This window comes from Enhydra lutris, unplaced genomic scaffold (assembly GCF_002288905.1).
Source record: "Enhydra lutris kenyoni isolate GAN:26980312 unplaced genomic scaffold, ASM228890v2 scaffoldscaffold8, whole genome shotgun sequence".
Classification (NCBI taxonomy): Eukaryota; Metazoa; Chordata; class Mammalia; order Carnivora; family Mustelidae; genus Enhydra; species Enhydra lutris.
In genome coordinates, this window is record NW_019154092.1 from 26,657,834 (window position 1) to 26,683,101 (window position 25,268).

The window sequence follows — 25,268 nt, forward strand, 5'->3', positions numbered from 1 at the left end:
GTTTCAGTAAAGTACTGCACTTACAAAGTATTAGCACTAGGGAAGCTGGATGATGGAGTCATGGGAAATCTTGCATTATTTTTTTAATTTCTCCTGAGTTTATAAATACTTGAAAATTAAAAAGATTATTTTTTAAAGCCATTAAGTATTTAAAAAGGGAGGCAACTAATTAAGTTATGGTACATCTACTACATGCAATATTGTTTAAATAATAGATTGATAAATATGAAATGAATAGCTATACTGTTAAGTACAAGAAATGCATATGAAGAAATAAATACAATTTTATTTGGTTAATATTGTTAATATTTATGCAGTTCTTAAATATTATGCTGAGAAATGGCCAGTAGATTCATAAAGTTAAACTTCATTTTGTTGAATGGTTATTTAATTTTTTAATTCCGACACTGATTATTTTAAATTCCTTCTTGAACTCCTGATTTTCTTTATTTCCAGTTCTGTCCACTTTGCCGTTTACTACCTAATGAGAATCCAGGCAGCTTTAGTGGCAGTTTAATAAGACATTTGCAAGTCAATCACACTTTGTTTTATGATGATTTCATAGTAAGTATATTATTTTACTTTTACATTATGTTTCTGTTTGTTGTGCGTTAAGCTTACCTTTTTAAATTCAAGTGAATAAAATTACAGCAGAAAAAAAATACGTATAGACCTGAAGTTAAGTATTAGCATTAAGCAAGAAATTATAAAAATGCAATGTTTATAAACTTGACTATTGATATCATCTGCCTTAGACAAAATTATTTTCTTTGTGATCTGGGTAATTAGTCATTGTATAAGGTACTAGATTTCACTTTCAAATTATTTTAATTTCTAGTCTAGGCCCCTCCCTATATATAGTTTTAATTTTTATGAAGTTGAAAACTTACGTAGCTGAGATGAGATGAAATCACATCAGTAACGAAATGGCTCAGAGTTTGTTCTGCATCTTGGCTATTATAGTGCATTGAATGGCTAAAAACAGATACGGCATTATCAGTGTAGTAAGACATACAAGCCTCATTTTTAATTTAAATTCCATGAGACACAAAACTCGTGTCTACTGAACGTTTTTAAACTGAAAAAATTGTATTATGAAAAATTACAAACACATACAAAAGCAGACAGCATAGTACCACGGACCCCCATGTATCAGTAATTACCCATCAATAACTACCAACTAATGGCCAATCTCATTATATTAACCATTTTTTCTTAATGTTTTATTGAGAAATAATTGACATGTAGCACTGTGTAAGTTTAAGGTATACGGTATAATGGCTTGACTTACGTAGTGTGACATTATCACCACAATAATGTAACATCCATCATCTCCTAAAGATACTAAATTTTTTTTTCTTTGTGATGAGAATTTTTAGGATTTACTCTCTTATCAGCTTTCAAACACGCCATACATTAGTGTTAACTATAGTCCTCATGTAGTACATTACATCCCCAGTATTTATTTAACTTACAAGGGGAAGTTTGTGCCTTTTGACGCCTTTCCTCCCATGCTCCCTCCCCCAACCCAAAGATTTTTTTTTTTTTTAAGATAGAGGAAAAGTTAGATGTAGTATGAATAGTTCTAACTTAGTTTTTTTTTTTTTTTTTTTTTTGGTTTTTGGGGTTTTTTTAGGATAGAAGAAAAGTTAGATGTAGTTTGAATAGTTCTAACTTATGACTGTATTTCCCATGATCAGGAATGAGAATAACAAGTGAAAAGTTAATGTAGCCTTTGTTCTGCTTTGCTCCATATGTTGCCATGTGAGGGTAATGTGTTATCTCCTGAGTCCCTTTCAGCAAAGGGGTATTGCCTATTATGGAAGGAAAATCCCTCATAGCCATGTTGTGAAGTAGTGTATTATTATTGTCACCGCTATCTAAATACATGAAGTGTTAAGAGGTAAATTTAACTTTGCATGTAATTTTCACATGATTTTTGACTGCTGTCTTTTTATGCAGTTTCAAGATAGAATTTAATAATTGTTGAAGATTGTCCCTTAAAAATGTCTCCTTGCTTTCTGATCTGCCCACTGTATCCATATTCAACACAAGGAGCTTGGGTTCTGACCTGGGTTTGAGTAACAGCTCTGTCTCAGTCACAGCTCTGTGACTGTGGGCAAGGTACTTAACCACAGAGCCTGTCTGTTCATGTGTGAAGTGAGGAAAGGAAAAGCACTTCATCCCCAAAGCTCTTGTTGAGAATTAAATGTGACAGTGCGTATAAAGTGATTTGCACAGTTTGGGCAAGGACGTTAGGCCACCTGGAGAAGGGGAGAGGGTAAATGGAGGTACTAGGACCACTTGAAGAGCCGAGCAGGCGCCACAACACAGACTCCAACGCTCAAACAGTGTCTTTTCTGGGAACCTGAAGCGCACATGGACTTAGCAGAGGCTCGTTCTGGTCTATAGGTTCTCATTTTTTTCAACCCGTAGGACTTCCTCTTTACCTTCACTCCATGAGATGTTCTAAAAACCAGGTTGATTTCATATCTGTCCCAGCTGTTCATGTTCAGTCCATTCTTCTCAGGATTTTCCAAAGTATGATCCAGTACTGGTCAGGAGGAAGCAACTTTGATGAGAGTCCTTTTAGCCAACTCAAAACTGGATGCCACTTGGATGTGGCAGTGAGGTGGAAGCCATGTTGTTTGTTTAGACTTTCGGTTTCCCAAGCTACTGGGTACTATACTGTGCACCTTAGTATAGTGTCTCATTTTATTCCTTACAGCAGCTTCTGTGAAGTGAGTGTTGTGTCACTGTCCTCACTTAGCATGAAACCTCTTAAGCTCAAAGGTTAATAATTGCCTACGAAAAAGCCATGATTCACTCCAGATCTTGTGCTCTCCTGGGCTTTATGGCTTTCCTTTGGATTTTGTTGATTTGCCTTTATGTTTTTATGTTTTAGAATGGATTTCCAAAAGAGATTTTACTTTTTTCTATTTGATTTATTGCAGAAGAGGAGATGGATTGCAGAGAATAGGGCTCTTAATAGTTTTTGTTTTATTTACAGAATGTGCTGACTTAAAGTTTTGAAAGCCATTTTGGCCATAGGGAGGCAGGGAGAAAGAGAGTTTTGTGTTCAACATATTTTTCAGAAATAGATACTCAGTAGTACTGCTGAGATTGATGAATTCTGCAGGAATGTCTTGACTTTACTCTGTATTACATGTTTATTTAGAACATAGCACCGTAACTGTGATTTATAATGTTGACTAAAATTACTAATTTAAATTCCAAATCAAGACTATTTTACTATGACAATAACAAGTTAGTTGTTAGGCAGTAAAATTAAATAGAAAATGCACTAGCCCCAGAACAGAAGTCCTGGGTATTTATGATAGTTTTTGTGGAAACTTGGACTGGTTGCTAAATTCAGGGCTCTACTTTCCTGCCAAATGAGACACTGCCTTGACCTTTATCCTCCAGTTGCTGAAAACTATCATTTCTGATTATATGTTTCTAATTATTTTTCTTTATTGTAGGATTTTAATATAATTGAAGAAGCTCTTATCCGAAGGGTCTTAGACCGGTCACTTCTGGAATATGTGAATCACTCAAACACCACATAATTTTATTAAAAGGAAAGAGAAGGAGACCATACACTTGCACCATTTGTTAAGATGCTGCTTGAACAAGTGGAGGGGAATTCGGTGTTCGGTGGGCGAAAATGTACAACACAGTTACACGTTTGTCCATGTTTCTTGTTATATTGCGTTTTTAAAACTGCTTTCATTTTGATGGCTTAAATCTGTTTTATGTTCTTGAGTTTTTTAGAAACTTAACAAAAAGTAGTCTCCATCAGCCATTAACATATGGAAGAGAACATAAGGCAGGATTTGTGGGTGAAGGGTCTTTATTTGCAAATTGAATGATACTGTGTGTAATGTTACATATTAATATCTGCTATCATGGTTGAGCAAGATAACTAATCTTTGTTCTGTGTAAAAAGATGGAGAATAAAACCAAGTGTGGACATTGAAGGAAATACAAAATCTGTTCTAGTGCACATCTAATCTCTAATAGGATAATATGAGTAGTCTTATATTAGAGTAGATAAGGAAAATTTTGGAAGTCAACAAAGGCCACTTAACCACATTGTAAAACATAATACTGTAACAAAATAAATTTTGTGTTAGGAATGTATACTTAATTCTTTGAATTTTATAACTATGCACAATAAGAATCTAATATTGTATTTTTCAAATATTTGTAGCTTATTATTTAGAACTATTTCTACAATGTAGGCAGTTTCTTAAGAACCTGATATTTATAGTAGAAGTGTTCACATCCATAATTTTTAGTGGAAAACCCTAAGGGCTTTGATTTTTTTTTTTACTTCTTTTCCTTTAGAAAAATACAAAATATAAATACTGAAAACCAAACAAAATGTATCTTTTTACATCATTATAAGGAAACACTGTTTTAGAACTCTGACAGCCACTCGGTTATCCTCTGTGTGTCCAGTCACAGTTAATCAACCATCTTCCCAAATTCCACAGAAGTAACCACTACAGTGATACCCATTGTAATCACCTCCTTGCATTTCTTTATTATTACCCAAGTGTGTATCTCTGCACACTATATTTTAATCTTATCCATTTAAAATTGTTTTATTGGCTACATCTCTTATATCTTTTTAACCTATAGGTTCTCCCTTCTTTCTTTTCCTTAGAATTTACTGAAGAACTTCATCTCATGACCTATAGAGTTTCCCACAATCTGTATTTTGCTGTATTTTGCTGACTATGTACTCATGGTACTCAGCATGTTCCTCTTTCCTCTGGATGTTGACACATGGATCTAGATGTTTGAATAGACTCAGGTTCAGTCCTTTTTGGCAAGACTATAGGTTATGGTGTGTTCTTTCACCAGAGGGTACACAGTGTCTGGTTCTCTCTATTTGTGATGTCAGCTGAAGTTGATGCTCAATGCCTAGATCCACTCACTGATTTGTGAGTTGGAGGATATTCTAATTCTATCATTTCTCTTTCATTTATTAGTTAGAACAGTTTTATAAAGAGATGTTTCCCCACATCCACTATTTGGTTTACCACTGGTCAAGTTTGTACAAGAAAGGGAAATTAAATATTTGTATTTTCCTCTCATTTACTAATTTTCAAGATAATAAACTTGTTTCCAGTTACCTTCCAGAGATCACTTTTTTTCACTGTTATGAACTCATGGGTTCAAACGTATTTGATAGGCTTCAACCCATTTCAAATATTACCTTATTTAAGTTCAAATTGTCCCCATCTTTTGGCCATTGGGAGCCTCACCAAGTTGCCTCTGAGTCATTTTGACACTACACTGTCTTTATTACCTTCCTTGCTATCTGGAAGACAAGATATTCCAGGCTCAACTTGGTGTGTTTCCTGCCCCAGACATGGAATGAGCCATTTCTCTAAGAAGCCTGGTTACTTTCAGTAAGAAATGGTATTTCAAAACCATAATCAGGGCTCTGAGAATGCTCATTGCTGTTAGATTGGCCATTGTTTCTAGGAGAGAGCTAGGAAATCTCTTTTTTTTTTAGTATGATAAAACACGTGAGTTTATTGTGAAATTTCCAAATCAAATTGAATACTACAGAGTTTTTCTTAATGCTTTCTATTACAACTGTATTTCCATTTTCTATACTGAGAATCCTGGTTTTCAAGGACCTATATAGGACATGATAGAGTTAGAATATCCCACAATTACTCATTTCCTTTACTTACCTTACACATGCAAGTTACAATTTGATAACTGAAACAATTAAAATTTTTCCATTTGCCTTTCCCATTCTCTGTTTTCAGAAGTCATACTATGTCAGCGTTTCTAGAACATACTGGTATAACATACTATACTGTCTCCCTTCTAACCCCCGTTTAGTCTTAGTCCTTCAAATAACTGTATAGTCAGTGCTTGCTACTAGTGATTATCTGATGGCTCTATTTTTCATGTCTGGCTCCTTAATGACACATCCAGGATGCAGAATGACGTCTCTGTAGTGTAAGCAAGCGAAGGAAGCTATGAAGACTAGTGATAAAAACTGAGGATAAAATACTTGGCCGTAGTTAGCTTTTTAATCGTCATCATTTATGAACTTAGTTCCTTACACATAAATGTAGTCATAGTCACGGTGCCCCCAATTTTTTATAATAAATTATTCTTTCCTTCCTTAAAGACTTGATTACTATTCTGCCATCCACTGTGAAGTATTTAGAAAAAGGTAAACCCAGATGAAATCTGGAGAGCCCTATTCCCTCCCTTTTAGATACTGGTTTCAAGCTTGCTTTTCACAGCTGCAGACAAGTAAGAACAGATTTTTAGTTTCACAAGCTCTTGTCCTGCCATTTGGATGGGTTATCCGATAAAGCAAAACCCGCCGGACTACAAGTGCAAAAAGAGAGGAATTTTTCAGAGATAATCAGATTGAAAATCTAATCCCTAAAAAATAAAACAATGTTATTTCTGAGCTTGAGTACCGACTATCCAGAAAATAAGTCTTAGTTCAGAGCTACACAAAAGGCATCCTTAAATCTGTAAAACTTGAGAAAACTTCAAAACTTTAAAACCTGGCTTTTAAGTAAAGCTTGAAAAAGTCATCTACCACTATTAACCTCAGTGCAGCAAATCTGCAGCCTCTCCCTGGATTCCTCTTAGGATAATTTTGCCACCTACAGGACAAATGAGGTGCTGGCCACCTGAATTATTTTGCCTTCTGAATTATTTTGAGTTCTAAAATGGTGAAATGCAAATATTCATTGGTTCACTGTGCCTTTAACCTTTTATAAAAAGGAATTTATAACTCATTGTTTTAAAAAGGGAAAACCACAGACCAAACCATCATACTGTACACCTTAAACCTTATACACTGATCTGTGTCAATTATTTCTCAATAAAGGGGAGGGGGATGAAAACCAGTATTTGAAGTTGTTGACTACTAACAAAAAAGTTTCACTCATTTTCTTTATAGCACCTCAAGATGCATTTTTTTCAAGGCCTTATAAAGGGAAAAACTGATTTACATGTTAACTTTTTAAAAGCTAAAGTCTTCTAACCCAACAAAAACCTACAGAGATTTTCTTCATGTGCTTTTTCCTCATGTTTCTAAAATGTAGGTTGAAAAAATTGGATAGTGCCTCTATGATAAACAGAGCTTCAGATCAGATCTCCTAAGAGATCCTTTGTTGCTTCATTTCTTCTCCTGGTGCTAGGTGTCTTTCATTTTGAAGTGAGCGTACTCCAGCTATGGAAAGTTTATGATGTCATCATTTATACCTTTGAACATTGAAGTTATTTTAAAAAGTCACTAAGAGATTTGTTCTTTTATTATTCAGTTGCAACAACAAATCTGTATAATGATCAGAATTTAAAATGTACAATTCTTTTCCTTCTGTAAATATGTATTATTGTCAGAAATAAAGAATGGCAGGACCATTGCTTTCATTAAAATATCCACTGTGTCTGTTCTTAAGTATGGATTTGATAATTGTTTACAAACTTAGCTTTTTAAATTATCATCATTGGCAATATCTATTGCAACCATACACCTTCATTTTAGGCCAGTAATTCTCAAATAGGGGTGATTTTGCCTCCCAGAGGACATCGCAATGTCCAGATACGTTTTTGGTTGTCGTAACTAGGGTGTGCTATTTGCAGGGAAGTGGGTAGAGACCAGAGATCCTGCCCCACATCTCCAGTGCATATGACAGCTCTCAACCGCAAAGAATTAGCCTGCCCAAAATGTCAGTGGTGCTGAGGTTTAGAAACCCAGATTTAGGCCAGGGTAATGCTGAGCCTCACGGACTTAGTACTAGTTCTGTTTACAAGGGGCTTCATTGAAATTTAAAAGTTAAGATGTAACTGGATTCTATAAATCCTACTCCTTACTAAATACATATGAAATTTTGGGTGGCAATAGCTATCATATGTACCCCAGATCAGAATATGTTCAAACATACAAGAGCTTGGATTTTTCACAAGAAAAGGTAAAGGCCAGAACACAGATGTTATTGACTTGACCTCTCATGATAGTTTACTGAAAGTAAAAGATAGAGGCAACTCAGAATGGGTTAAGAAGACTTATCTTTATCACCTAGATTATCTTTACTGAAGATAAGACAAAATATTTCCAGAGGGAAACCTATGCCTGAGATCCTTGAAGTTAAATATTTAAATTTCTACTTTTTTTTTTTTTTTTTTTACTGGAAAATCATCTGGTTTTTTAATTGTGGTTTCAGAGAAGGCCACCCATGGGTCTTGATTAAGGCTAATCATTGCTGCAAAGCAGCCCTATGAGAGCCCAGAGAAAGTGAGAGATTGGTCAAGATAGATTAGGTCATCCTGTGATTACAAACAACCCCAAACCCTGCGCTCACCCAAAGTCTCCTGTGTTTCCTGGCTATTCTCCAGATAGCTGTTCTCCAGCCTCAGAATCCCAGATTGTTTTGATTTCATGGCATTTGTATACTACCTCATGCTTCCCCACCACCCCTTACCACAGTGGGCTGGAGAGTTGGTTACACAGGTCATTTCCACTCACATTTCATTTGCCAAGGCAAGTCACGGCCGGATGTAATTTCAAGCCACTGGGAGAAATGCAGTCTTCCTTAGGTAGGAGAGAACTGATTATTGGGATATAATAGTAATGCTGACCATGGAAGTAGAAAGCTAGGAAGAGCTGACAGAGACCAGGAGGTCCACAGCAAAAGGGTATTACAAATACATGTGGAGGGGCGCTTGGCTGGCTCAGTGGGTAGAGCATGATCTCGGGGTCATGAATTTGAGCCAGGAGAGACAAAACGCCGAAAAGAGACTACCTTTTTAGAAACATAAACTCATATTCATTTTGCCATTGTTTTGCTTAACTTTACTCAAAATTTAGGATTATTTTACCAAATGAAAGATATTTCAGTTTCTCAAAACAGTAATTTTGTCTTTTGAGTCACTTTTTCCTTTTCAGTAAAAGGAGTTAGGACTTTAACATGAATTCTGGGAGATAACATTCATCTGTAACAATAAATATGCAATGAATGTAAATATATAGTTAACAAACATTGTTAAGCATATATGTATGTATATAAAACATGCAAACATTACTGGTTATCAGAGATATTGAACACTATAATGATACTATTTTTCTCTCTCAACACAATGTCTGACATAGTATGATCTCTCATACATTTTTTGAATCAGTCTGTCAGCAAAATTTCTCAATTGATAGTTCTTCACACAAGAAAGCTGTGGTGGAGCTGGCACACTATGGTGGTTTAGTGGTATAATTTACACATTCCAAAGCAATTTGGTAGTGGTATCTTACCTCTTCACATAATAATTCTACTTCTGGAAATATTTCCTGGCACTTCTACTCCAAAATGGAACCTATATGCAGGATCATATTTATTGCAGTGCCATTCACACAAAGTGCATAAATTAGAGTCCAATATTTTTTATTTTTATTACTTTTATTTTAAAGATTTTATTTATTCATTTGACAGAGACAGCGAGAGAGGGAACACAAGCAGGGGGAGTGGGAGAGGGAGAAGCAGGCTTCCCGCTGAGCAGAGCCCAATGTGGGGCTCGATGCCAGGACCCTGAGATCATGACCTGAGCTGAAGGCAGACGCTTTTTAATGACTGAGCCACCCAGACACCCCTATTTTTATTATTTTTTTAAAGACCTCTTTTTTGTTGTTTTGTTTTTGTATTTTGCTTTTTTTTAAAGTAATCTCTATGCCCAACATGAGGTTTGAACTCACAGCCCAGAGATCAAGAGTCACGTGCTCTACTGAGTGAGTCAGCCAGGCACCCCCAGGCCAATCGTTTTTAAAATGTGGCCTTTTGATCAACACTGTCACTAAATATGTTAATACAGCATTCAGTTTACTGTCAGGTCAGCCTGGGAAGAATTTATATCTAAATTATCACATTTAAACCCTGTCAACTCTGATTAGTTTTAACTCCCAGAGAGTTAAATTATTTCCAAGCTCTTTGAAAAGCTTTTTTTTTTTTTAAGATTTTATTTATTTATTTGACAGAGATCACAAGTAGGCAGAGAGGCAGAGGGAAGCAGGCTCCCTGCTGAGCAGAGAGCCCCATGCGGGGCTTGATCCCAGGACCCTGAGGTGGTGACCCAAGCCAAAGGCAGAGGCTTTAACCCACTGAGCCACCCAGGCACCCCTATTTCTAAGCTCTTAAGAAATATTTTATTGTTCCAGTCCTCCTAACTCCAAGCCATCATATGTTCATGCCTCGGTGATTTTGTATACTTTTTCCACTTAGCGTAAAATAAATTTCATGATTTCTCTGTAAAGACTCTTTTGAGCCATCCAGGTAGAGTCAATGGCACTATCCTTTATATCTGTCCCTCAACCTCACCTTCATTGCTACAGTCATCATATTTCTTTGTGTATAGGCCAAATGCTCTCAAGACTGAAATTTCCTTGAGGGCAGGGGATGGCATTTATCTTTACCTCCAAAGAGCCTCACTATAAACTCAATCAATACATATGTCTTAGGCTGTTAGGGTTGTTGTAGTAAAATACCTTATACTGAGTGGCTTAAAGAACAGAAATGGTATTTTGTTGTAGTTCTGGAGCCTGGAAGATCCAACATCAAGTTCCATCAGGGTTTGGTTTCTAGTGAGAGCTCTCTTCCTGGCTTGCAGAGTACTTGCTGTACTCTCAAGTGGCAGAACAGAGCACGAGCACTCTCTTATAAGGGCATGAACCCCATCATGAGGAATTTGATATTATATATATACATATATATGTATATATATATGTATATAAGATTTAATATACTTCTAAGTGTATTTGATTTTTGTCCCTTTGATACATTCTTAATAATGTATGCAAAAAGGTCAAAATCTGGGGCGCCTGGTGGCTCTATCAGTTAAGTGTCTGCCTTTGATTCAGGTCATGATCCCAGGGTCCTGGAATCGAGCCCTAGGTCAGGCTCCCTGCTCAGTGGAGAGTCTGCTTCTTCTTCTCCCTCTGACCTTCTCCCTCTAACCCTCCCCTCCGCCTGTACTCTCACACACACTCTCTCTCCCAAATGAGTAATTAAAAAAAAAAAAACTTAAAACATCAAAATCTTACAAGTAAACTCATACTGTCCTTTGACAGTATTTCAAAAGCGTGTTCTCTAAATATTCAGTCTTGAGGCATGCTGGTTTGAAAACTATCTTAAAGAGAGAAATAATAACTTTCTAATAAAAAATCGTAATCATCTAGTCAAACTCTAAGAAACAGAAAATAGAATGGTGGGGTACCTGGGTGGCTTAGTCGGTTAATTGTCTGCCTTCAGCTCAGGTCATGATCCCAGGGTCCTGGGTTTGAGCTTCATGTTCGGCTCTCTACTCAGTGGGGAGCCTGCTTCCCCCTCTTCCTGCTACTCCCCCTGCTTGTGCTTATGTTGTCTCTCTCTGTCAAATAAATAAATAAAATCTTTTTTCAAAAAATTAAAAATTGAAAAAAAAAGAAAATAGAATGGTGGTTGTTAGGGGCAAGAGGGAGGGGGAGTTATTGGTCAATGGATTTAGAGCTTCAGTTTGAAAAGATGAAAAGGTTCTAGAGACCCATTGCATACCAAGGTGCATATGGTTAACACTAATAAACTATGCACTTGAAAAAGGCTAAAATGGTAAATTTTATGTTATATGGTTTTTTACCACAACAAGCAAACAAACAAAATTGGTGTGTGGGTAAACCAAATACTATGGTCTATATATAATTCTGTGCCACCCAGTTTGGAAAATTATAATTGTCAGTGAAATTTAGGAAAGAAGTATCATACTGGTAAAGTTCTTGAGATTTCAAAAATAAACTATTTAAATATAGAGACTGAACAACTCTCCTTCCTGTTGCTATTTTTTCCACCCACTGCTCTCTCTCCAGACTTGGGATAAAGTTTAAGGCAGACAGCTTTGTTTGCTTCTTTCCCCCCCTATTTGCAGTGGTTGTACGCTCTCTTAGATATTTATTGTTATGAGTCAGCAGTCTGGGTTCATATCACTTCATTATGGGATTTTTTGATAGAACTCTTAAGAAGGCAGTTTTTGTTCTTGTTGCTGGTGCTGCTGTTACTTTTTTTCACACTGAGTATCTTAAGCTCAAATAATTTAGCACTGGGGGACCACTATGAGGGAAGTATGCCTAAGGCTAAAGTGAATCCAAGAAAAGCAGAGCCAAGAGGAAGTGAAAAACTAAATCCTGATGATATCTTTTGAATGTCTGGCTTCAAACATGTATCATCTTGGCTTTATCACTGGAATTATGTGAACTGGAGAATTCTATTTATTGCTTAAGCAATACTTTGATTTCTATCACTTCCTGTGCAAAAAGAAACTTGACTCATATGGCTTCTGTGCAATATTTCTGCATTCTTAAAATGTATATCCCCCATTACCTAGTTCAAGTTGGATTCTGTAATTAACAACCTTAGAGTCCCAAGTGATACAGACATCAATACCAGAAGTGGGATCATTGTTTCAGATCATCAGAGAAAATGCAGAACTAGCTGAGCTGTGGTTCCATGGGGGGCTGGGGCAGGTACAGATTCCTGCATTGTAAGGTGAGAAATGTAAGATTTTGTATGTAGATACCAAACAATTGCCAACACTATATCCTTAAGTTTCTTGGGCTTAAGGCATATGGCTATAAAGGATAAAGCTTTAGAAAACTTAGTAGCAAAATGTCACTGGGTCGGTCTGCCAGTTACTGGTCTGTTAATTCGAAGTTCCAAATTTATACTTTTTGCTTGCTGTGTGAAAATAGATCTGGGCCCTTAAATGTTTTGCCTTTGCCAGCTGGCACAATAATAATAATAGTTGGCAGCTTTTCCAACAGAGGGCACTAGAGAGAAATTGCGGGAGGAAAAGGGTTTTGTTTCCCAGTTCTCGTTTGCTTACTTCCCATGGCGCACAGAGCCAACCCCGGCTTTGGCAGTGTGCGCTGCCCAGCTGCGTCTGCCAGACCACATTTTCCTCCAAAGTCCCCCTGGATGGTTTTGCAACAGAATGTCTCCATGACACATGTCTCTGTGAACAGCTTTCCCTTGCATCCTAGGGGATATGTTTCCAGCCAGTTCTACCAGCATGATACCACAGAGACATTTCTGCCATCCGGTGAACCACAGCTGGGTCCTCCTTTCCAGCAAGGTCTGGATCTCCATCCAGAGTGGTGCGGCCCTTCTCTGGGTACTCTATTTCAACTCTCTTTTAATTTTTTTTTTTTTTTTAAATACGAAGCATGAGTACTTCATGAATTTTCACGTCAACCTTGTGCAAGGGCCTTTCGAATCTCTGTATGGTTCTAATTTTAGGACATGTACTGCTAAAGCAAGGATTCGAGCTTATATTCTTCATGTTCCTCTTTACTTCTTATACCAATCCCCTATTAGAGTTATTAAAGTTTCTCTGGTCAAATTACTGTGTAATTTCCCTCTCTGAATTGTACCCAGCGTGATACATCAGATTATGTTGATTTTTCCTGAGTACCTCCAATAAGGTACAACAAAAAATTTGCCTGCAGCCATCAAGATTTTCCTGAATGTGAGCAGAAAAAAAGAGGAATTGGGAACTAATAAGGCTGAGGTCCAAAGCAAGACAGACCCAAGGACAGAGAGATCAAGTTCTCTGACTTGCTTCATCTTCTCTGTGTAAGATTGAGATGGTGACTGAGAAAATGGGAGATCCTGTCAACTACAAAGGGGTGGGATTAATGGAGAATGTGGGGTCCCTGGATACACGGGGCCCCACCACGGTGCCTCACCCTGGCTCCCCTCCTGACAAACAGGATGACATTGGCAGTGCCGACTACACTGGCCTGGAATTCAGTTTGGGAGCAGGGTGCTATTCTAGAAGAGAAAGAAGAGTTCTCTGCCAGCCCAGACAGTTTCTTCACCCACACTGTCCTGAAATAAAGTTTGTCCAACAGAGTGTGCTGCATATGTGTGGATCCCAAAGTTGCTGCTATTGAACAGAAAATCTGTGAGTTATAGCCCAGCCTTGGCTCTTCCACTGAGCACCTATGCTGACCTGATAAGGTTTTTGGTGTTTAATTTTTAGGAAGTTCACATAAAATGAAACTGATAAGACAGGTGACTGTGGTTTTATTCGAATTTGTAGCACCAGCAAAAACCAAACTATATAATAGGCCTGTGATGCGCTGAAATCAATGGCACAGAATGTCCAAACTCCTTGGATGGCCTCAGGCCATTTTTCCACCCCATACAGTTAACAAATGAATTGCAAATGAAATATGCCCCTCCTCTTTCCCCAAACAGGTTGTTTACTCTAATGGCCTTTTAGGTGTTCCCTTAGTGATAGGAATGATTCTAGCAGGCAATATCAGAGAGCTGTATTAGTGACAACAGAACTCTCACCAAGCCAAGTCAAACAAATGATGCCAATGAGACTCAATGGTTCTCTGCTTCACTTCATCAACTCTGGCCAGCAGCAAATGGTACATACCCTGTGATTTCTTCCCCTCTTTTCATGTTCTAAGTGGAAGTTTTCATAGTAGTTGTATTTGTTCTGCATTGTGGTACATAAGAGGTAGTTGATAGGGATTACGTTTATGATTTAGTCTAAGGCTACAGGATCATGAGGTATTACAACTGGATCAGATTAAGACTCAACTAAAGGAATAAACAAATTATTTAAAATAAATTATGAGGGGAGCCTGGGTTGCTCAGCCGGTTAAGCAGCTGCCTTCGGCTCAGGTCATGATCCCAGGGTCCCGGGATTGAGCCCCACATTGGGCTCCCTGCTCAGCGGGGTGTCTTCTTCTCCCTCTCCTTCTGCCTGCCACTCTGCCTACTTGTGTGCTCTCTCTCTGTGTCAAATAAATAAAATGAAATCTTTAAAAATAAATAAATAAATTATGAGACACTGGACTGGAAAAATAGTGGTCTCATGACATTGCCTCTAGGATCATAGCTGGATGGTACTTTAGATTGTGTCCTGAAGAAGTAATATATGTGTATGTATTGAGGAGGAATGGATGGAATAATTCAACTTTAGGTATAGAAAGAAAGGTGTAGGGCGCCTGGGTGGCTCAGTGGGTTAAAGCCTCTGCTTTCGGCTCGGGTCATGATCCCGGAGCCCTGGGATCAAGCTCCACATCGGGCTCTCTGCTCAGCAGGGAGCCTGCTTCCCCTCTCTCTCTGCCTGCCTCCCTGCCTACTTGTGATCTGTGTCTGTCAAATAAATAAATAAATATCTTTAAAAAAAGAAAGAAAGGTGTATATTTCCACTGGAGGGTTCTTCTATTTCTCTAAAAATCAGGCTTTGTTTGCTTTTTAAAACTGGTGTCAGGCTTTTGTCTCCACTGTTACACTGGAACTAATCTTGTTGTAGTTGCCTTTATCCAAGCTGTGTTCCCAGAGGATGTCGATAAAGGTGAAGTAAAAGAGGAGAGGGGAGGAAAAAGAAAAAAGGCAGGGAGGAGAAAAGAAAAGGAGAGGTTTTAATTTAAAATTTTGTATTTCTCTCAAAGATGAAAAAAACCCCAGCAACCCAGCAACATCAAACAAAAGTTGAAAGGTGAGTTAATTTGTTGGACTCTTTTGACATTTCTGGTCTAATCCATAGCTCTGCTTCCTAGGACAGCATAGTTTAGTCCATGAAACAGTTTCAGCTGCATTCAAAATACCTGTTTCATTTTTGGCTGGGTTTCTCTACCGAACGGCTCTCTCTGCTTGGGCAAAGGACAAGGGTGCTGTCCATCATGTTAATGTACTTACTAAGGTAAGGCACTAATAGAGACTGACTAGAACAGAGGGATCTCAATTCTACTTTCTTGGGAGAGAGTGTAACTGGCACATGTTTGTACTATATCCCCTCTATTTTACTCAACTGTATCATGGAAGCCGGGTTCTACAGGATCAAAAGGCCCTTACGGTTACAAATAGAAATATTAGTAAAAATGATAGCTGTCTGGGCGCCTGGGTGGCTCAGTCAGTTAAGCGACTGCCTTCAGCTCAGGTCTTGACCCTGGAGTCCTGGGATCAAGTCCCGCAGCGGGCTCCCAGCTCTGCAGGGAGTCTGTTTCTCCCTCTGATCTTCTACTTTCTCATGCTCTCTATCACTTGCTCTCTCTCTCAAATAAATAAATAAAATCTTTAAAAAAATGATAGCTGTCCAATAGTATGTAAAATACTGCTGATAGGAAATTAAATGTTATTAAATAGCATGAAAAATGCATATTCATAGTGACATTTATTAAAGATTTGAAATGTAACCGTCCCAAACTGTGGTGGACTAAAAATGGGTAAATTCCCTTATTTTCCATACTTGATATTATTAATCTCACTTTTGAATTTCTGTTTGTGTTAATTTGTAGGATTATGAGGAGAGGATTTAAACTCACAATGACGAGTAACTTGGTTCCTTCTCTGTGGGGGAAAAGGAGCCACTTATGCAGTGTTTCATCCTCCTTTGCCTTCCTATCTCCTCCTAAAGTGTTGATTCTGTTAGGAAAGTCCACTGAGGTCCAATCAGGAAACAGAGCTCTCAGTAAGTAGTTCAAAAGAGGATGTTTAATATGGAAAACAATTACAAAGATGTCAGGAAAGCTGAAAGACCATGTGTGACAGCAAGGCAAACACAGAAGCCACTGAGAAAAAGCAGGGATGACCCAGCAGGCTCCAGGACCTGAAAGGGAAGGGTGGTCTTCCAGAGGTTGAAAACATGGAAGAAATGAAGACACAGCCAGGAGCAGAGAGAGGGAGGGAAAAATGCCTTGGCTTCTTCCTTCTAGTGTCTCACCAGTACCTGACATTGGCTGAATATAGACAGAAGTCAGTTGGCAAGGGGAAACGGGAAGCTGTCTGTAACGGTTAGCTCCAGCAATACACGCCAGAACAGGTGACAGGGAGGGAAACAGATCTGATAGTCAACCCCAAAATTTCTGGCTCAGATACTTTGAGCTACAAGTAGCGAAAGAGCCGACTGGGACCGGTTTTGAATAGAAAGGCTTAAGAGTAGGTAGGACAGTTTCAAGGTTAATTAGATTATTAGAATGGTTCAACTACATTAAGGTCCTGCATTCCTTCTATCTTTCACTCCACCACGATCAGCATATTGGCTTATTCTTTGGCTTGTTCTTTTCATGGTTTCAGGATGGTTGCAGAGTCCCAGGCAGCACAGATGATCAAGAAAACATTCATATGTAGCATGGAAGTGTTTATTCCTGTTTGTTTTTTTTAAATCAGGGAAGAAAGGCACTTGCTGAAGGCCTTCAGAAGAATTCTCCTCACACATCCTTGGTCATAATTGAATCATATACCCAGCTTAAACTACTGGCAAGAAGACATGACCCATTCAAACTGGTTTCTCTCAATCATGGTAGTTCCCCTTGAGCTGAGAATGTCCTCCTAAAGGACATAGCCAGGAAAAAAAAAAAAAAAAAAAAAGAAAAGGAAAGAAAAGAAAAAAAGAAAAGAAAACTGAACAAAAATCATGATTTATTAGAGTGGGGGATGGGAACAGGGTTTATAAAATGTTTGTTGATGGGAACATTGTGCCCTGTATGGTTTCCCTTTCACAGTTTTATTCACTTGACCTCCTTCCTACTCAGCCTGAGGCATCCATCGGCCTGTGTGTGTGTGTTGGGGTGAGGTGGGGAAAAGAAGAAATTAGGATTAATTCATCAGTAATGTAAAGAATGTTTTTTTTAAAAGAACATTTCCAAAACAGGCTTAAACAATTAAGTTATATGCCTTCAGCAAATAGATTATTTATGTACATGGTCAGGATTAATGTTAAGAATATTTAACAACTGGAACTAAATGGGCACTGGCCAACCAGGACAGACTATTGCCCAACCAGAATAGGCAAGCTGAAAAGGACTCACAGAGCTATGCTGGTGCAAACCAGCTGAAAGTCGACACTGCACATGGTACCAATTAAAAAGATACCAAAGGATAGACAGAGAAACGAGCCTCCCTCCCCCTCCATCCCCAGCTTCCCAGTCACTTCTTTAAAGGCAAGCAACCACTTTCACCAGCAAAACAGACTTCTGAGGCCCTGTAGTAAGACAAAGCCAGGCTTTGTGAAGAAAGAAATTAATTTTCTAAATTCATCCAGCTCCTCTTTTAGTATGTTAATTACCTGGCCATATGGACTTGGCTAAAGAGTTTTGCAAGGGAGCATTACTGGTAATCAGCAGAAGCAGCAAGGTAGAATGGTCCATTCTTTCCAGGCCAAGGGATTGTGGTTGGAAAGGAGAGGTGGAATAGGGGAAAGGTGTATTAGGTTGAGGGGAGTGGTGAGGGCTGGGGAGCAGAAAGCACATTGCCTTATACGTCATGTAGAACCAAACTAGGGGTCACCACTTCATGCAAATTCAGTGACATGGGATGTTTAGAAGGAATGACTCTCCCTCCCAGACTGAGTGTGTAGAGGGCCCCAAAGGATGCCATAGACAGTAGGTGTGTTCAGAGCAGAGCAAGAGGGACCTTCCATATTGAGGACCAAGAACTAGAAGATGACTGCCGGAGAGATTCATAGGGTTCTATAGTGTTGGTGAAGCTGAATCCTGAATCAACCAGGGCCTTGACCCAGCTGAGGCAGGCAGGAGTAGTCTTTACTAGCAGGTACCATCAGCAGAATGGCCAGCGCACATTGCATCTCAGAGAGGAGTCAACATTAGCCTCTCTTCAGAATAGTCCAGCAAGAATTCAAAGGAGACCTTGCAGATGTCAGGACTGAGATTCTCCAATAGTGTCTCAAGTTTGTGTCAGCTACCCCTTGTCCTCCCTCTTATCCTTCCAGATGCCATTTTGAGGGGAGCTGAGAGACTGAGAGAGAAGGAGAGAGACTGAGAGAGACGGCATATTAAAAACTTAAGTGTTTTAACCAAAATGTAAAGGAATGGATTAAATTATTGCAACAGACTAAGTTTGTCAAGTTGTATAATATGTAGAGTTTTCCCCCTTTTACCCAAAGGCTGAGGATATTTTATTTACACAGCTGAAGGGATTCTGAGTAAATCTGTGACATTGCCATAAAAATATCAAGTAATTTTTCATAGGAAATGCTGCCAAGACAGCAGATTGTGTCTTTTGGCCATTACAGTTTATTTGTCTAAGCTTAACACTCAGAGGGTAACCACATTTTCGTTATACCCACATTTTTTATGGATTTCCACATACTAACAACTCTATGCTTACACGTACCCCCAAAATGACTTCTTAGAATGTATAAGGAAGTAACACAAACATGTTAGGATTAGGGCATGAGTAAAGCTGCCAGAGGAACAATGAAGCAAATAAAATTAAAGTCACGAAATTAAGTTCTGGTTAAGGATTCCCAGTGAGTAAAGGGAAACACACTATTCAACAGAAAATACACTTTACTTTCTAAAGGGGTCAAATGAGTTAGATATGATTGGTCATAAGGTGAAAAAGGTGAAGTTTGAAATCCAAGAACCATTTTTATAAATGAATTTGAAAAGTACCTAGACTACTGCTATCTGATATCCCTCCTGTCAAGTGCTCTTTCTCCTCCCAGGGAATGTGAAGCTAAAGTTAGCTTTCCTGGTCTGCTTCCACTATTCTTGCTTGGGAGGAAAGGGAACAAAAATACAAAATGTTGTAGTTTGGTAAAGGGAATTAGCTGTTCATTGGACAAACAATTCTGTATTTTTCTAGGAATTGTCATTTTAAGATGCACATTAAGACCTATTTCCTTCATCAGGTTTTCTCTAAACCCATACCAGTGCAATCATCTCACTTCCTGTCCTCATTATAGTCACTGTTTATGAAAAGCAACACTTTGGCAAATACCATTTTTTGTTCTTTTATAGTGTTAGGCACTCCAGAGTGTAAACTAGTTGAAAACGAAGTTCATGACACCAGCATAACATCTAACAGTTCTAAGGACAATGTAGACAATAAATGACAGAATTGAATTAACGATTCAATGGCTTCTGTTTATGATTCACTGAGACTGTGGTGGAAATGAAGCATGGAATTGAAATCTTTTTTTTCTTTTCCGAAGCGAATTGATATTCCAGATATTCCTTGGCTCCTTTCATGTGGTTGTGACCCTATCTTCCCGATTTATCATTTGTGTGGATGTATCTGGCAAGGGCCCACTGAAAAAAATAGAAACATTTAAATCAGTGAATAACTAATTAGTGAAATGCTTAGATCCGTGCTCCTACCTCACTTTTCTTCAAAGCTATCAAAAAGCAAAGGTGTTGGTGGCGGAAGCCTGCATCTGAGACGGTAACTCCTCAGACTGTGTTAAGGGCGAAAGTTCAAACCCTCTCAAGGGAGCTTATTTTTAATTCTTGTGCCCCAAAGGATCAAAATCCCATAACAGGTTTTACTTGGGCTTCGTACCACATCTTGACATACATACTGTCAAGGGCATATAGTAAGGACCATCCATCCATACCTTTAACGGACGGTATTTTTTGAGGAAAAATTCCTGAAAAACCCAATATATTTGATAGAAGCAGTGAGAAATGGGATCCCGCTGAAGGGAGACTGCGGGAGGTGGGTACAGGTGGGCACCCAGCGGTTTATGTCATAACCTGCTGCGGGTGCCACGCGCCGGTTGCTATGGAGGCTGCCCTCCCCACCCCGCCCTCTCCTCACTCCTCTGTCCCCCTGTTCGTCGCCCTCTTGTGTTCGGTGACAACCCCGGGCTGGCTGCGGGCAGCGCAATGCCGCGGGAGAGCTGCTGGAGGGGGCGGTGGGATCCCGGTGCACCATGAGCCTCGGGCCCGGCCCCCTTTCGGGCCGATGAACACTGACCACTCTGCTCACCATTCCCCTCCCGGCCTCCGCGGCGAAGGCTGCAGCGGCCGGACAAGAAGCCCGGAGACGGCGCAGGGCCACTTCTCCACCAACCGTGCCCGGAAAACAGATCTTTCAGCCGCGCGACTCCGGGACACCTAAGTGAGCCTTTACGCAAGCAGAGTGGAGGGGCGGGGCGGAGGCGGTGTGGGGCGGGGCAGGCAGCCGCCGAACTGGGTGGGTAGAGGCCCACAGTGGGACGGCTGTGCGGGCTGGGCGGGCTGTGCGGGCTGGGACTGGGGCTAGGGCTGGGGCCTGGGGCCGGGGGTGGGGGTGAGGGTGGGGGCAAAGGAGTCGGAGGCGGAGAAGACGCCGAGGGCGGAACCGCGGCCGCCTCGTGGAGGCAGGTAAGGGAGCTGCCCGTGCGGGTGGCCGCCGGCTGGGGACGGCTGGGCGGTCGCCTTCCTTCCCGGGTGGAGAGTCGGCTTCCCGCCTGCTCCGAGCCGGGGTGGAAGCGAAAGTGAAGCCACCGGCCGGTTTCTCCACCGCCGCCTCCCGCCTGGCACCGCCTTCCCGGCCTGCCCCCGTCGGGAGGGGCAGCCCCAGGGGCCGGCCCTCGCCCGGCGCGTGCGGACCTAGCGTCTCGGCGTTCGGCCCCGCCCCGCCCCCTTCCTGGCGCGAGCCGCTTCCTGACGCGATTCCCCTCCCCCTCCGGGTTCGCGTAGAGTCGGGCCCCGGGCAGACACCGCCAGCTCGGCCGCTGTCGCCGCCGCCGCTGCCGCCATCTCCTTGATCCCCCACCCCCCGCCATGGCCGAGGAACTCTCCGCAGCCACGTCCTACACCGAAGATGATTTCTACTGCCCTGTCTGTCAGGAGGTGCTCAAAACGCCTGTGAGGACCGCGGCCTGTCAGCACGTGTGAGTAGACGCGTCCTCCCCCGCGCGGAGCCGGGTGGTCGTTTAGGCCCCGCATCCAGCCCCGGACCCTTGACTGCGGCCTGGCTGGAGCAGAGCCCACCGTGACCTGCCCGAGCGCTCCTCAGCGCGGAGGACGCGTTCCGGCGCGCCCTCCTCCCGAGCTCGGGGCCAGCTTCCTGGGCCGGCCCCTCTGCCCGAGCCCCCTGCCCCCCGGGTATCCCTCCCTTGCTTTCGCGCCCCCGGGGTAGTGGCCGGGCTCGTCCCGGTCGTGTCTTCAGGCCCCGGAGGCCCCTCTCTCCTCCAGGCCCGGGAGGAATTGCAGGGAACGTGGAGCCTTTTTGTTTCTTAGCAACCTGAGTGAAGGCTGGGGTGTCGAGTGTCAAAACCCGCCGAAGGTGCCGGCACCGGCCGGCTCCCCGCCACTGCCTCCTGTCTGTGACCTGCCGGGCTTTAAAGTTTTCCCTTCTTTCAGAACCTTGGGCTATTCTTTTCAGATCCAAGAAGTCTTACCTAACTTACCCTTCCACCCTGCTTCACGGACCATCCTTGGAAATGTTCTTTTTCCTTTAAAATTGGGTACATGTTGGAATGATCTAGAATGGGTTTTCTTCTCTCACATGTTAGAACTGACAGGATTTCCGGGTATTGAAGTGATAGTTTCCCTTTGTTTTACCCTCCTGCTTATTACTTGGTTACTACAAGGTGGAGATAGGAAAGGAAGATTGCAGTTTCATGGAGTGAACTGAAGATAAGGCAGTAACTCGAGGGGTGAGGGAGAACACAAAGGGATTAGGTGAGGTGGCATGGTGCTGTTTGATTTGGCATATTTATAGGAAGAACTTCGATAATTTTACAGTCGGCTAGAATGTCAGTAAGGGTTGGCAGGAGCCCTTCTTGAAAAGATCCATAGCACATCTGACAAACCTGGCAGCTGATCAGAGTCCTTGGGGGAACTTTTTAAGTAAACATTCCAATACCCAGGCTCCATTCCAAATTTACAAAAGAATTTCTGGCAGGTGAAGCCTGGAAATCTTTATTTGAAAAAATACACTCAGATTTGAAAGTTCTGGGTGCTTGGAAGTAGCTGAAAAGAGCGGAACAAGTTTATAAATGTATCTCCTTTGACCTTTTTTTTTTCTTTTTGAGAGATAGGTTCTGTAATTTTGTAAAGAATGGATTGAATTTGGGGTTCTTAATCAGGTATTTTATTTTTATTGTTTGATATCCATTTTCCTCACTCTGATCATCAATCTTGACTGCACTTTTTACCTTCTTCTTATTCTGCGGTCGTTGTGTGAGCTAGGAGTATGTGACTTCATTATAGGAGTTGTGCCAGTTATGTTTTGCTGGTATGGGAGATGAATGACAGTCTGAAATTGCTTTGTTATTTGATTCCACAAATGCAGATTGTTTAGAGAAATATTTTGAGATGTTCAGTGCACAGTGTATAACTTTTTGGCATTTAATGTCAGTATTCATTATTACAACTTGATGCCTTTCCTGTGGTTGTGCTGGCAGTGGGTGGACAAAAGGAAGGTTGGAGGTCAGAGTGAGAGGAAGTAGGTGTTTCTGGACAGAATCCTTTCAGTTACCCTTTGGGTCATTGACCTCATAGAACTCATTGTAATCTTCAGCTCCTCAAAATTCCATGCAGTTTACTCTAGTTCACTTCCCTTTTGGGACATTTTAAATCAGACTAATTTGGCTTGACATCAACCGTATGGAAAAGAGAGTGGACATGATTGTTGAGGACCTTTTTCTAAGCATCTCATTGGACTTGGATGTGATTAGAGTAGATGTGGAAGTGAAATGTAGAGTAGATTTTCTTGATAAGAAGAATGGAAACTCAACTGCCTTACCACCCTTCTCCATCCCCCTCCTTTATCAATGGGAGCCCCAAACACACACAGTTGCTCTAAGGTTCAATGAATTAAAGAAAGCGGGGATGGGTGGTGGGGGGAGTTTTATTTGGAAGAGATGATAATGGAGGAACCAGAAGTTAACTGATTGGAAGGAGTTTGGATTATTTAAAATAATCTAGTTTTATTATGTCATTTGCTCTTCCTTTTTCACAAAGGACAAACCTGTGCCTTTAAAAATATATTTAGTTTCAAAATCAGTTTTTGATTCATAGATAGTAAGAAATGAGGTGGTAAGTGTTTTTGGTCACTGTGGATCTGTTAGAAAATGAAAAATTTTCATCGCTTTTTCAATGACAGCAGAGGATTTGCCCACTGACTATTCTAATGAAAGGAACAAGTTCATTAGCATTAGAATAACTTCACCATAATATAAATTTCTATATAATCCCCATTTATTCCTTCAAACAGCAATTGTTGAATGTTTTTGTATGTCAGGTACAAAGAATACTAAGTGCTGTTTCCCTGGGGACTGTTAATAGTCTAATGGAGAAGACCTAAGCATGAATGTGACTAATGTGGAAGTGACTTAGGAGGAAAATTTTATGTGAGCATAGAGAGCAGCTTCTAAATCAGCCTATGACTAAAGGGGAGATTTCCTGAATGTAGTAATACTTTAGGTCAGAATTAGTTATTCAGGGTTTATTGGGGAATACCCTGATTAGGTTTACATGATATGCAGACACACGGAGAGGTTACACAGGATGCCTGTTTTCAGGCTGAAGCCAAAGGATGAGTGTAGTAGAGATAGTGTTTAGAGATATTGGTAGGAACTTTCTGTGTAAGCCAGTTTGAGCTTTTTCCTGAAAGTCATAGAAACCTATTCAATAATTTTTGTCAGAGGAGCAGCACGATCACGTTTCAATTTTAGAAAGTTTACTTTATTAGCAAGACCCAGCTTGGTGTAGTGGTGAGACTAGTGAAGGGATAGATGATTCATTGCTGTGTCTGAGAGAGAGGGGGTTAGAACCTAAATCAAGGTAATGACAGTGGGAATGGAGAGGAGAGATTCCTGACATATTAAAGAGATCACATAAGATCTGATGATGCCCAGTAGTTAAGTGTATGTCTGTGGATTTGGAATACATGGAACTAAATCTGTGAGTATGGATGTAGCCACTGAGGGAGGTCCGTAAGTTGTAAGATAGCAGAGGGCCTAGATAGGACAAAGTGCTGGAGAATGCATATTTAAATCTAGAGTGGAGAAAAGTGCAGCCTGCGAAAGAATGGACAGGATAGGAAGAAATCCAGCAATAGAGTGTAACAGTATGGAAACTGAGAAGAATTTTAAGGAAGCAATGCTAATTACTTTAGAGTGATCAGTCGTAGTATTTTAGAAAGCAAAGATGAAGTAAGAATATTAAAGTTGAGGGGTTCCTGGATGGCTGTCGGTCTATTTGCCTTCAGCTCAGATCATGATTCCAGGGTCCCTCAACAGGGAGCCTGCTTCTCCCTCTCCCTTTGCTCATGTTCTTCTCCCTCTCTGCTGCTCATGTTCTCTCTCTCTAATAAATAAATTAAATCTTTTTTAAAAAGGGAATATTAAAATTGACCAGGTAGTCAAAGCAAGGTTTCAGAAGAAGGTACAAACTGGCATAGTCATAAGGTATTTCTTTCTCTGTTTTCATTTATAATCTTCAAAGTCTCCTTGAACCAAACCTCTCCTCTTTCCTGTTTTGAGTGGTTAAGGGAATAACT

The 25,268-nt window shown here is 40.5% G+C and overlaps 2 protein-coding genes across 3 annotated transcripts in view; both read left to right on the top strand.

Annotated features, from left to right (window-relative positions):
• Positions 1–7,434, top strand: part of LOC111142639 (ring finger protein 125) — a 35,879-nt gene extending 28,445 nt beyond the window's left edge. The window contains exons 5-6 of the mRNA XM_022495951.1: positions 457–564; positions 3,483–7,434. Of these exons, the coding sequence (XP_022351659.1) occupies positions 457–564; positions 3,483–3,569 (195 nt within the window). The 3' untranslated portion in view covers positions 3,570–7,434. The remainder of the gene's footprint in view (positions 1–456; positions 565–3,482) is intronic.
• A 13,658-nt stretch (positions 7,435–21,092) lies between these two features.
• Positions 21,093–25,268, top strand: part of LOC111142725 (ring finger protein 138) — a 39,947-nt gene continuing 35,771 nt past the window's right edge. The window contains exons 1-2 of one of the 2 annotated variants that reach the window (XM_022496004.1): positions 21,093–21,139; positions 21,458–21,651. In XM_022496004.1, the coding sequence (XP_022351712.1) occupies positions 21,542–21,651 (110 nt within the window). In that variant the 5' untranslated portion in view covers positions 21,093–21,139; positions 21,458–21,541. The remainder of the gene's footprint in view (positions 21,140–21,457; positions 21,652–25,268) is intronic. The other variant, XM_022496003.1, reaches the window with a different exon arrangement.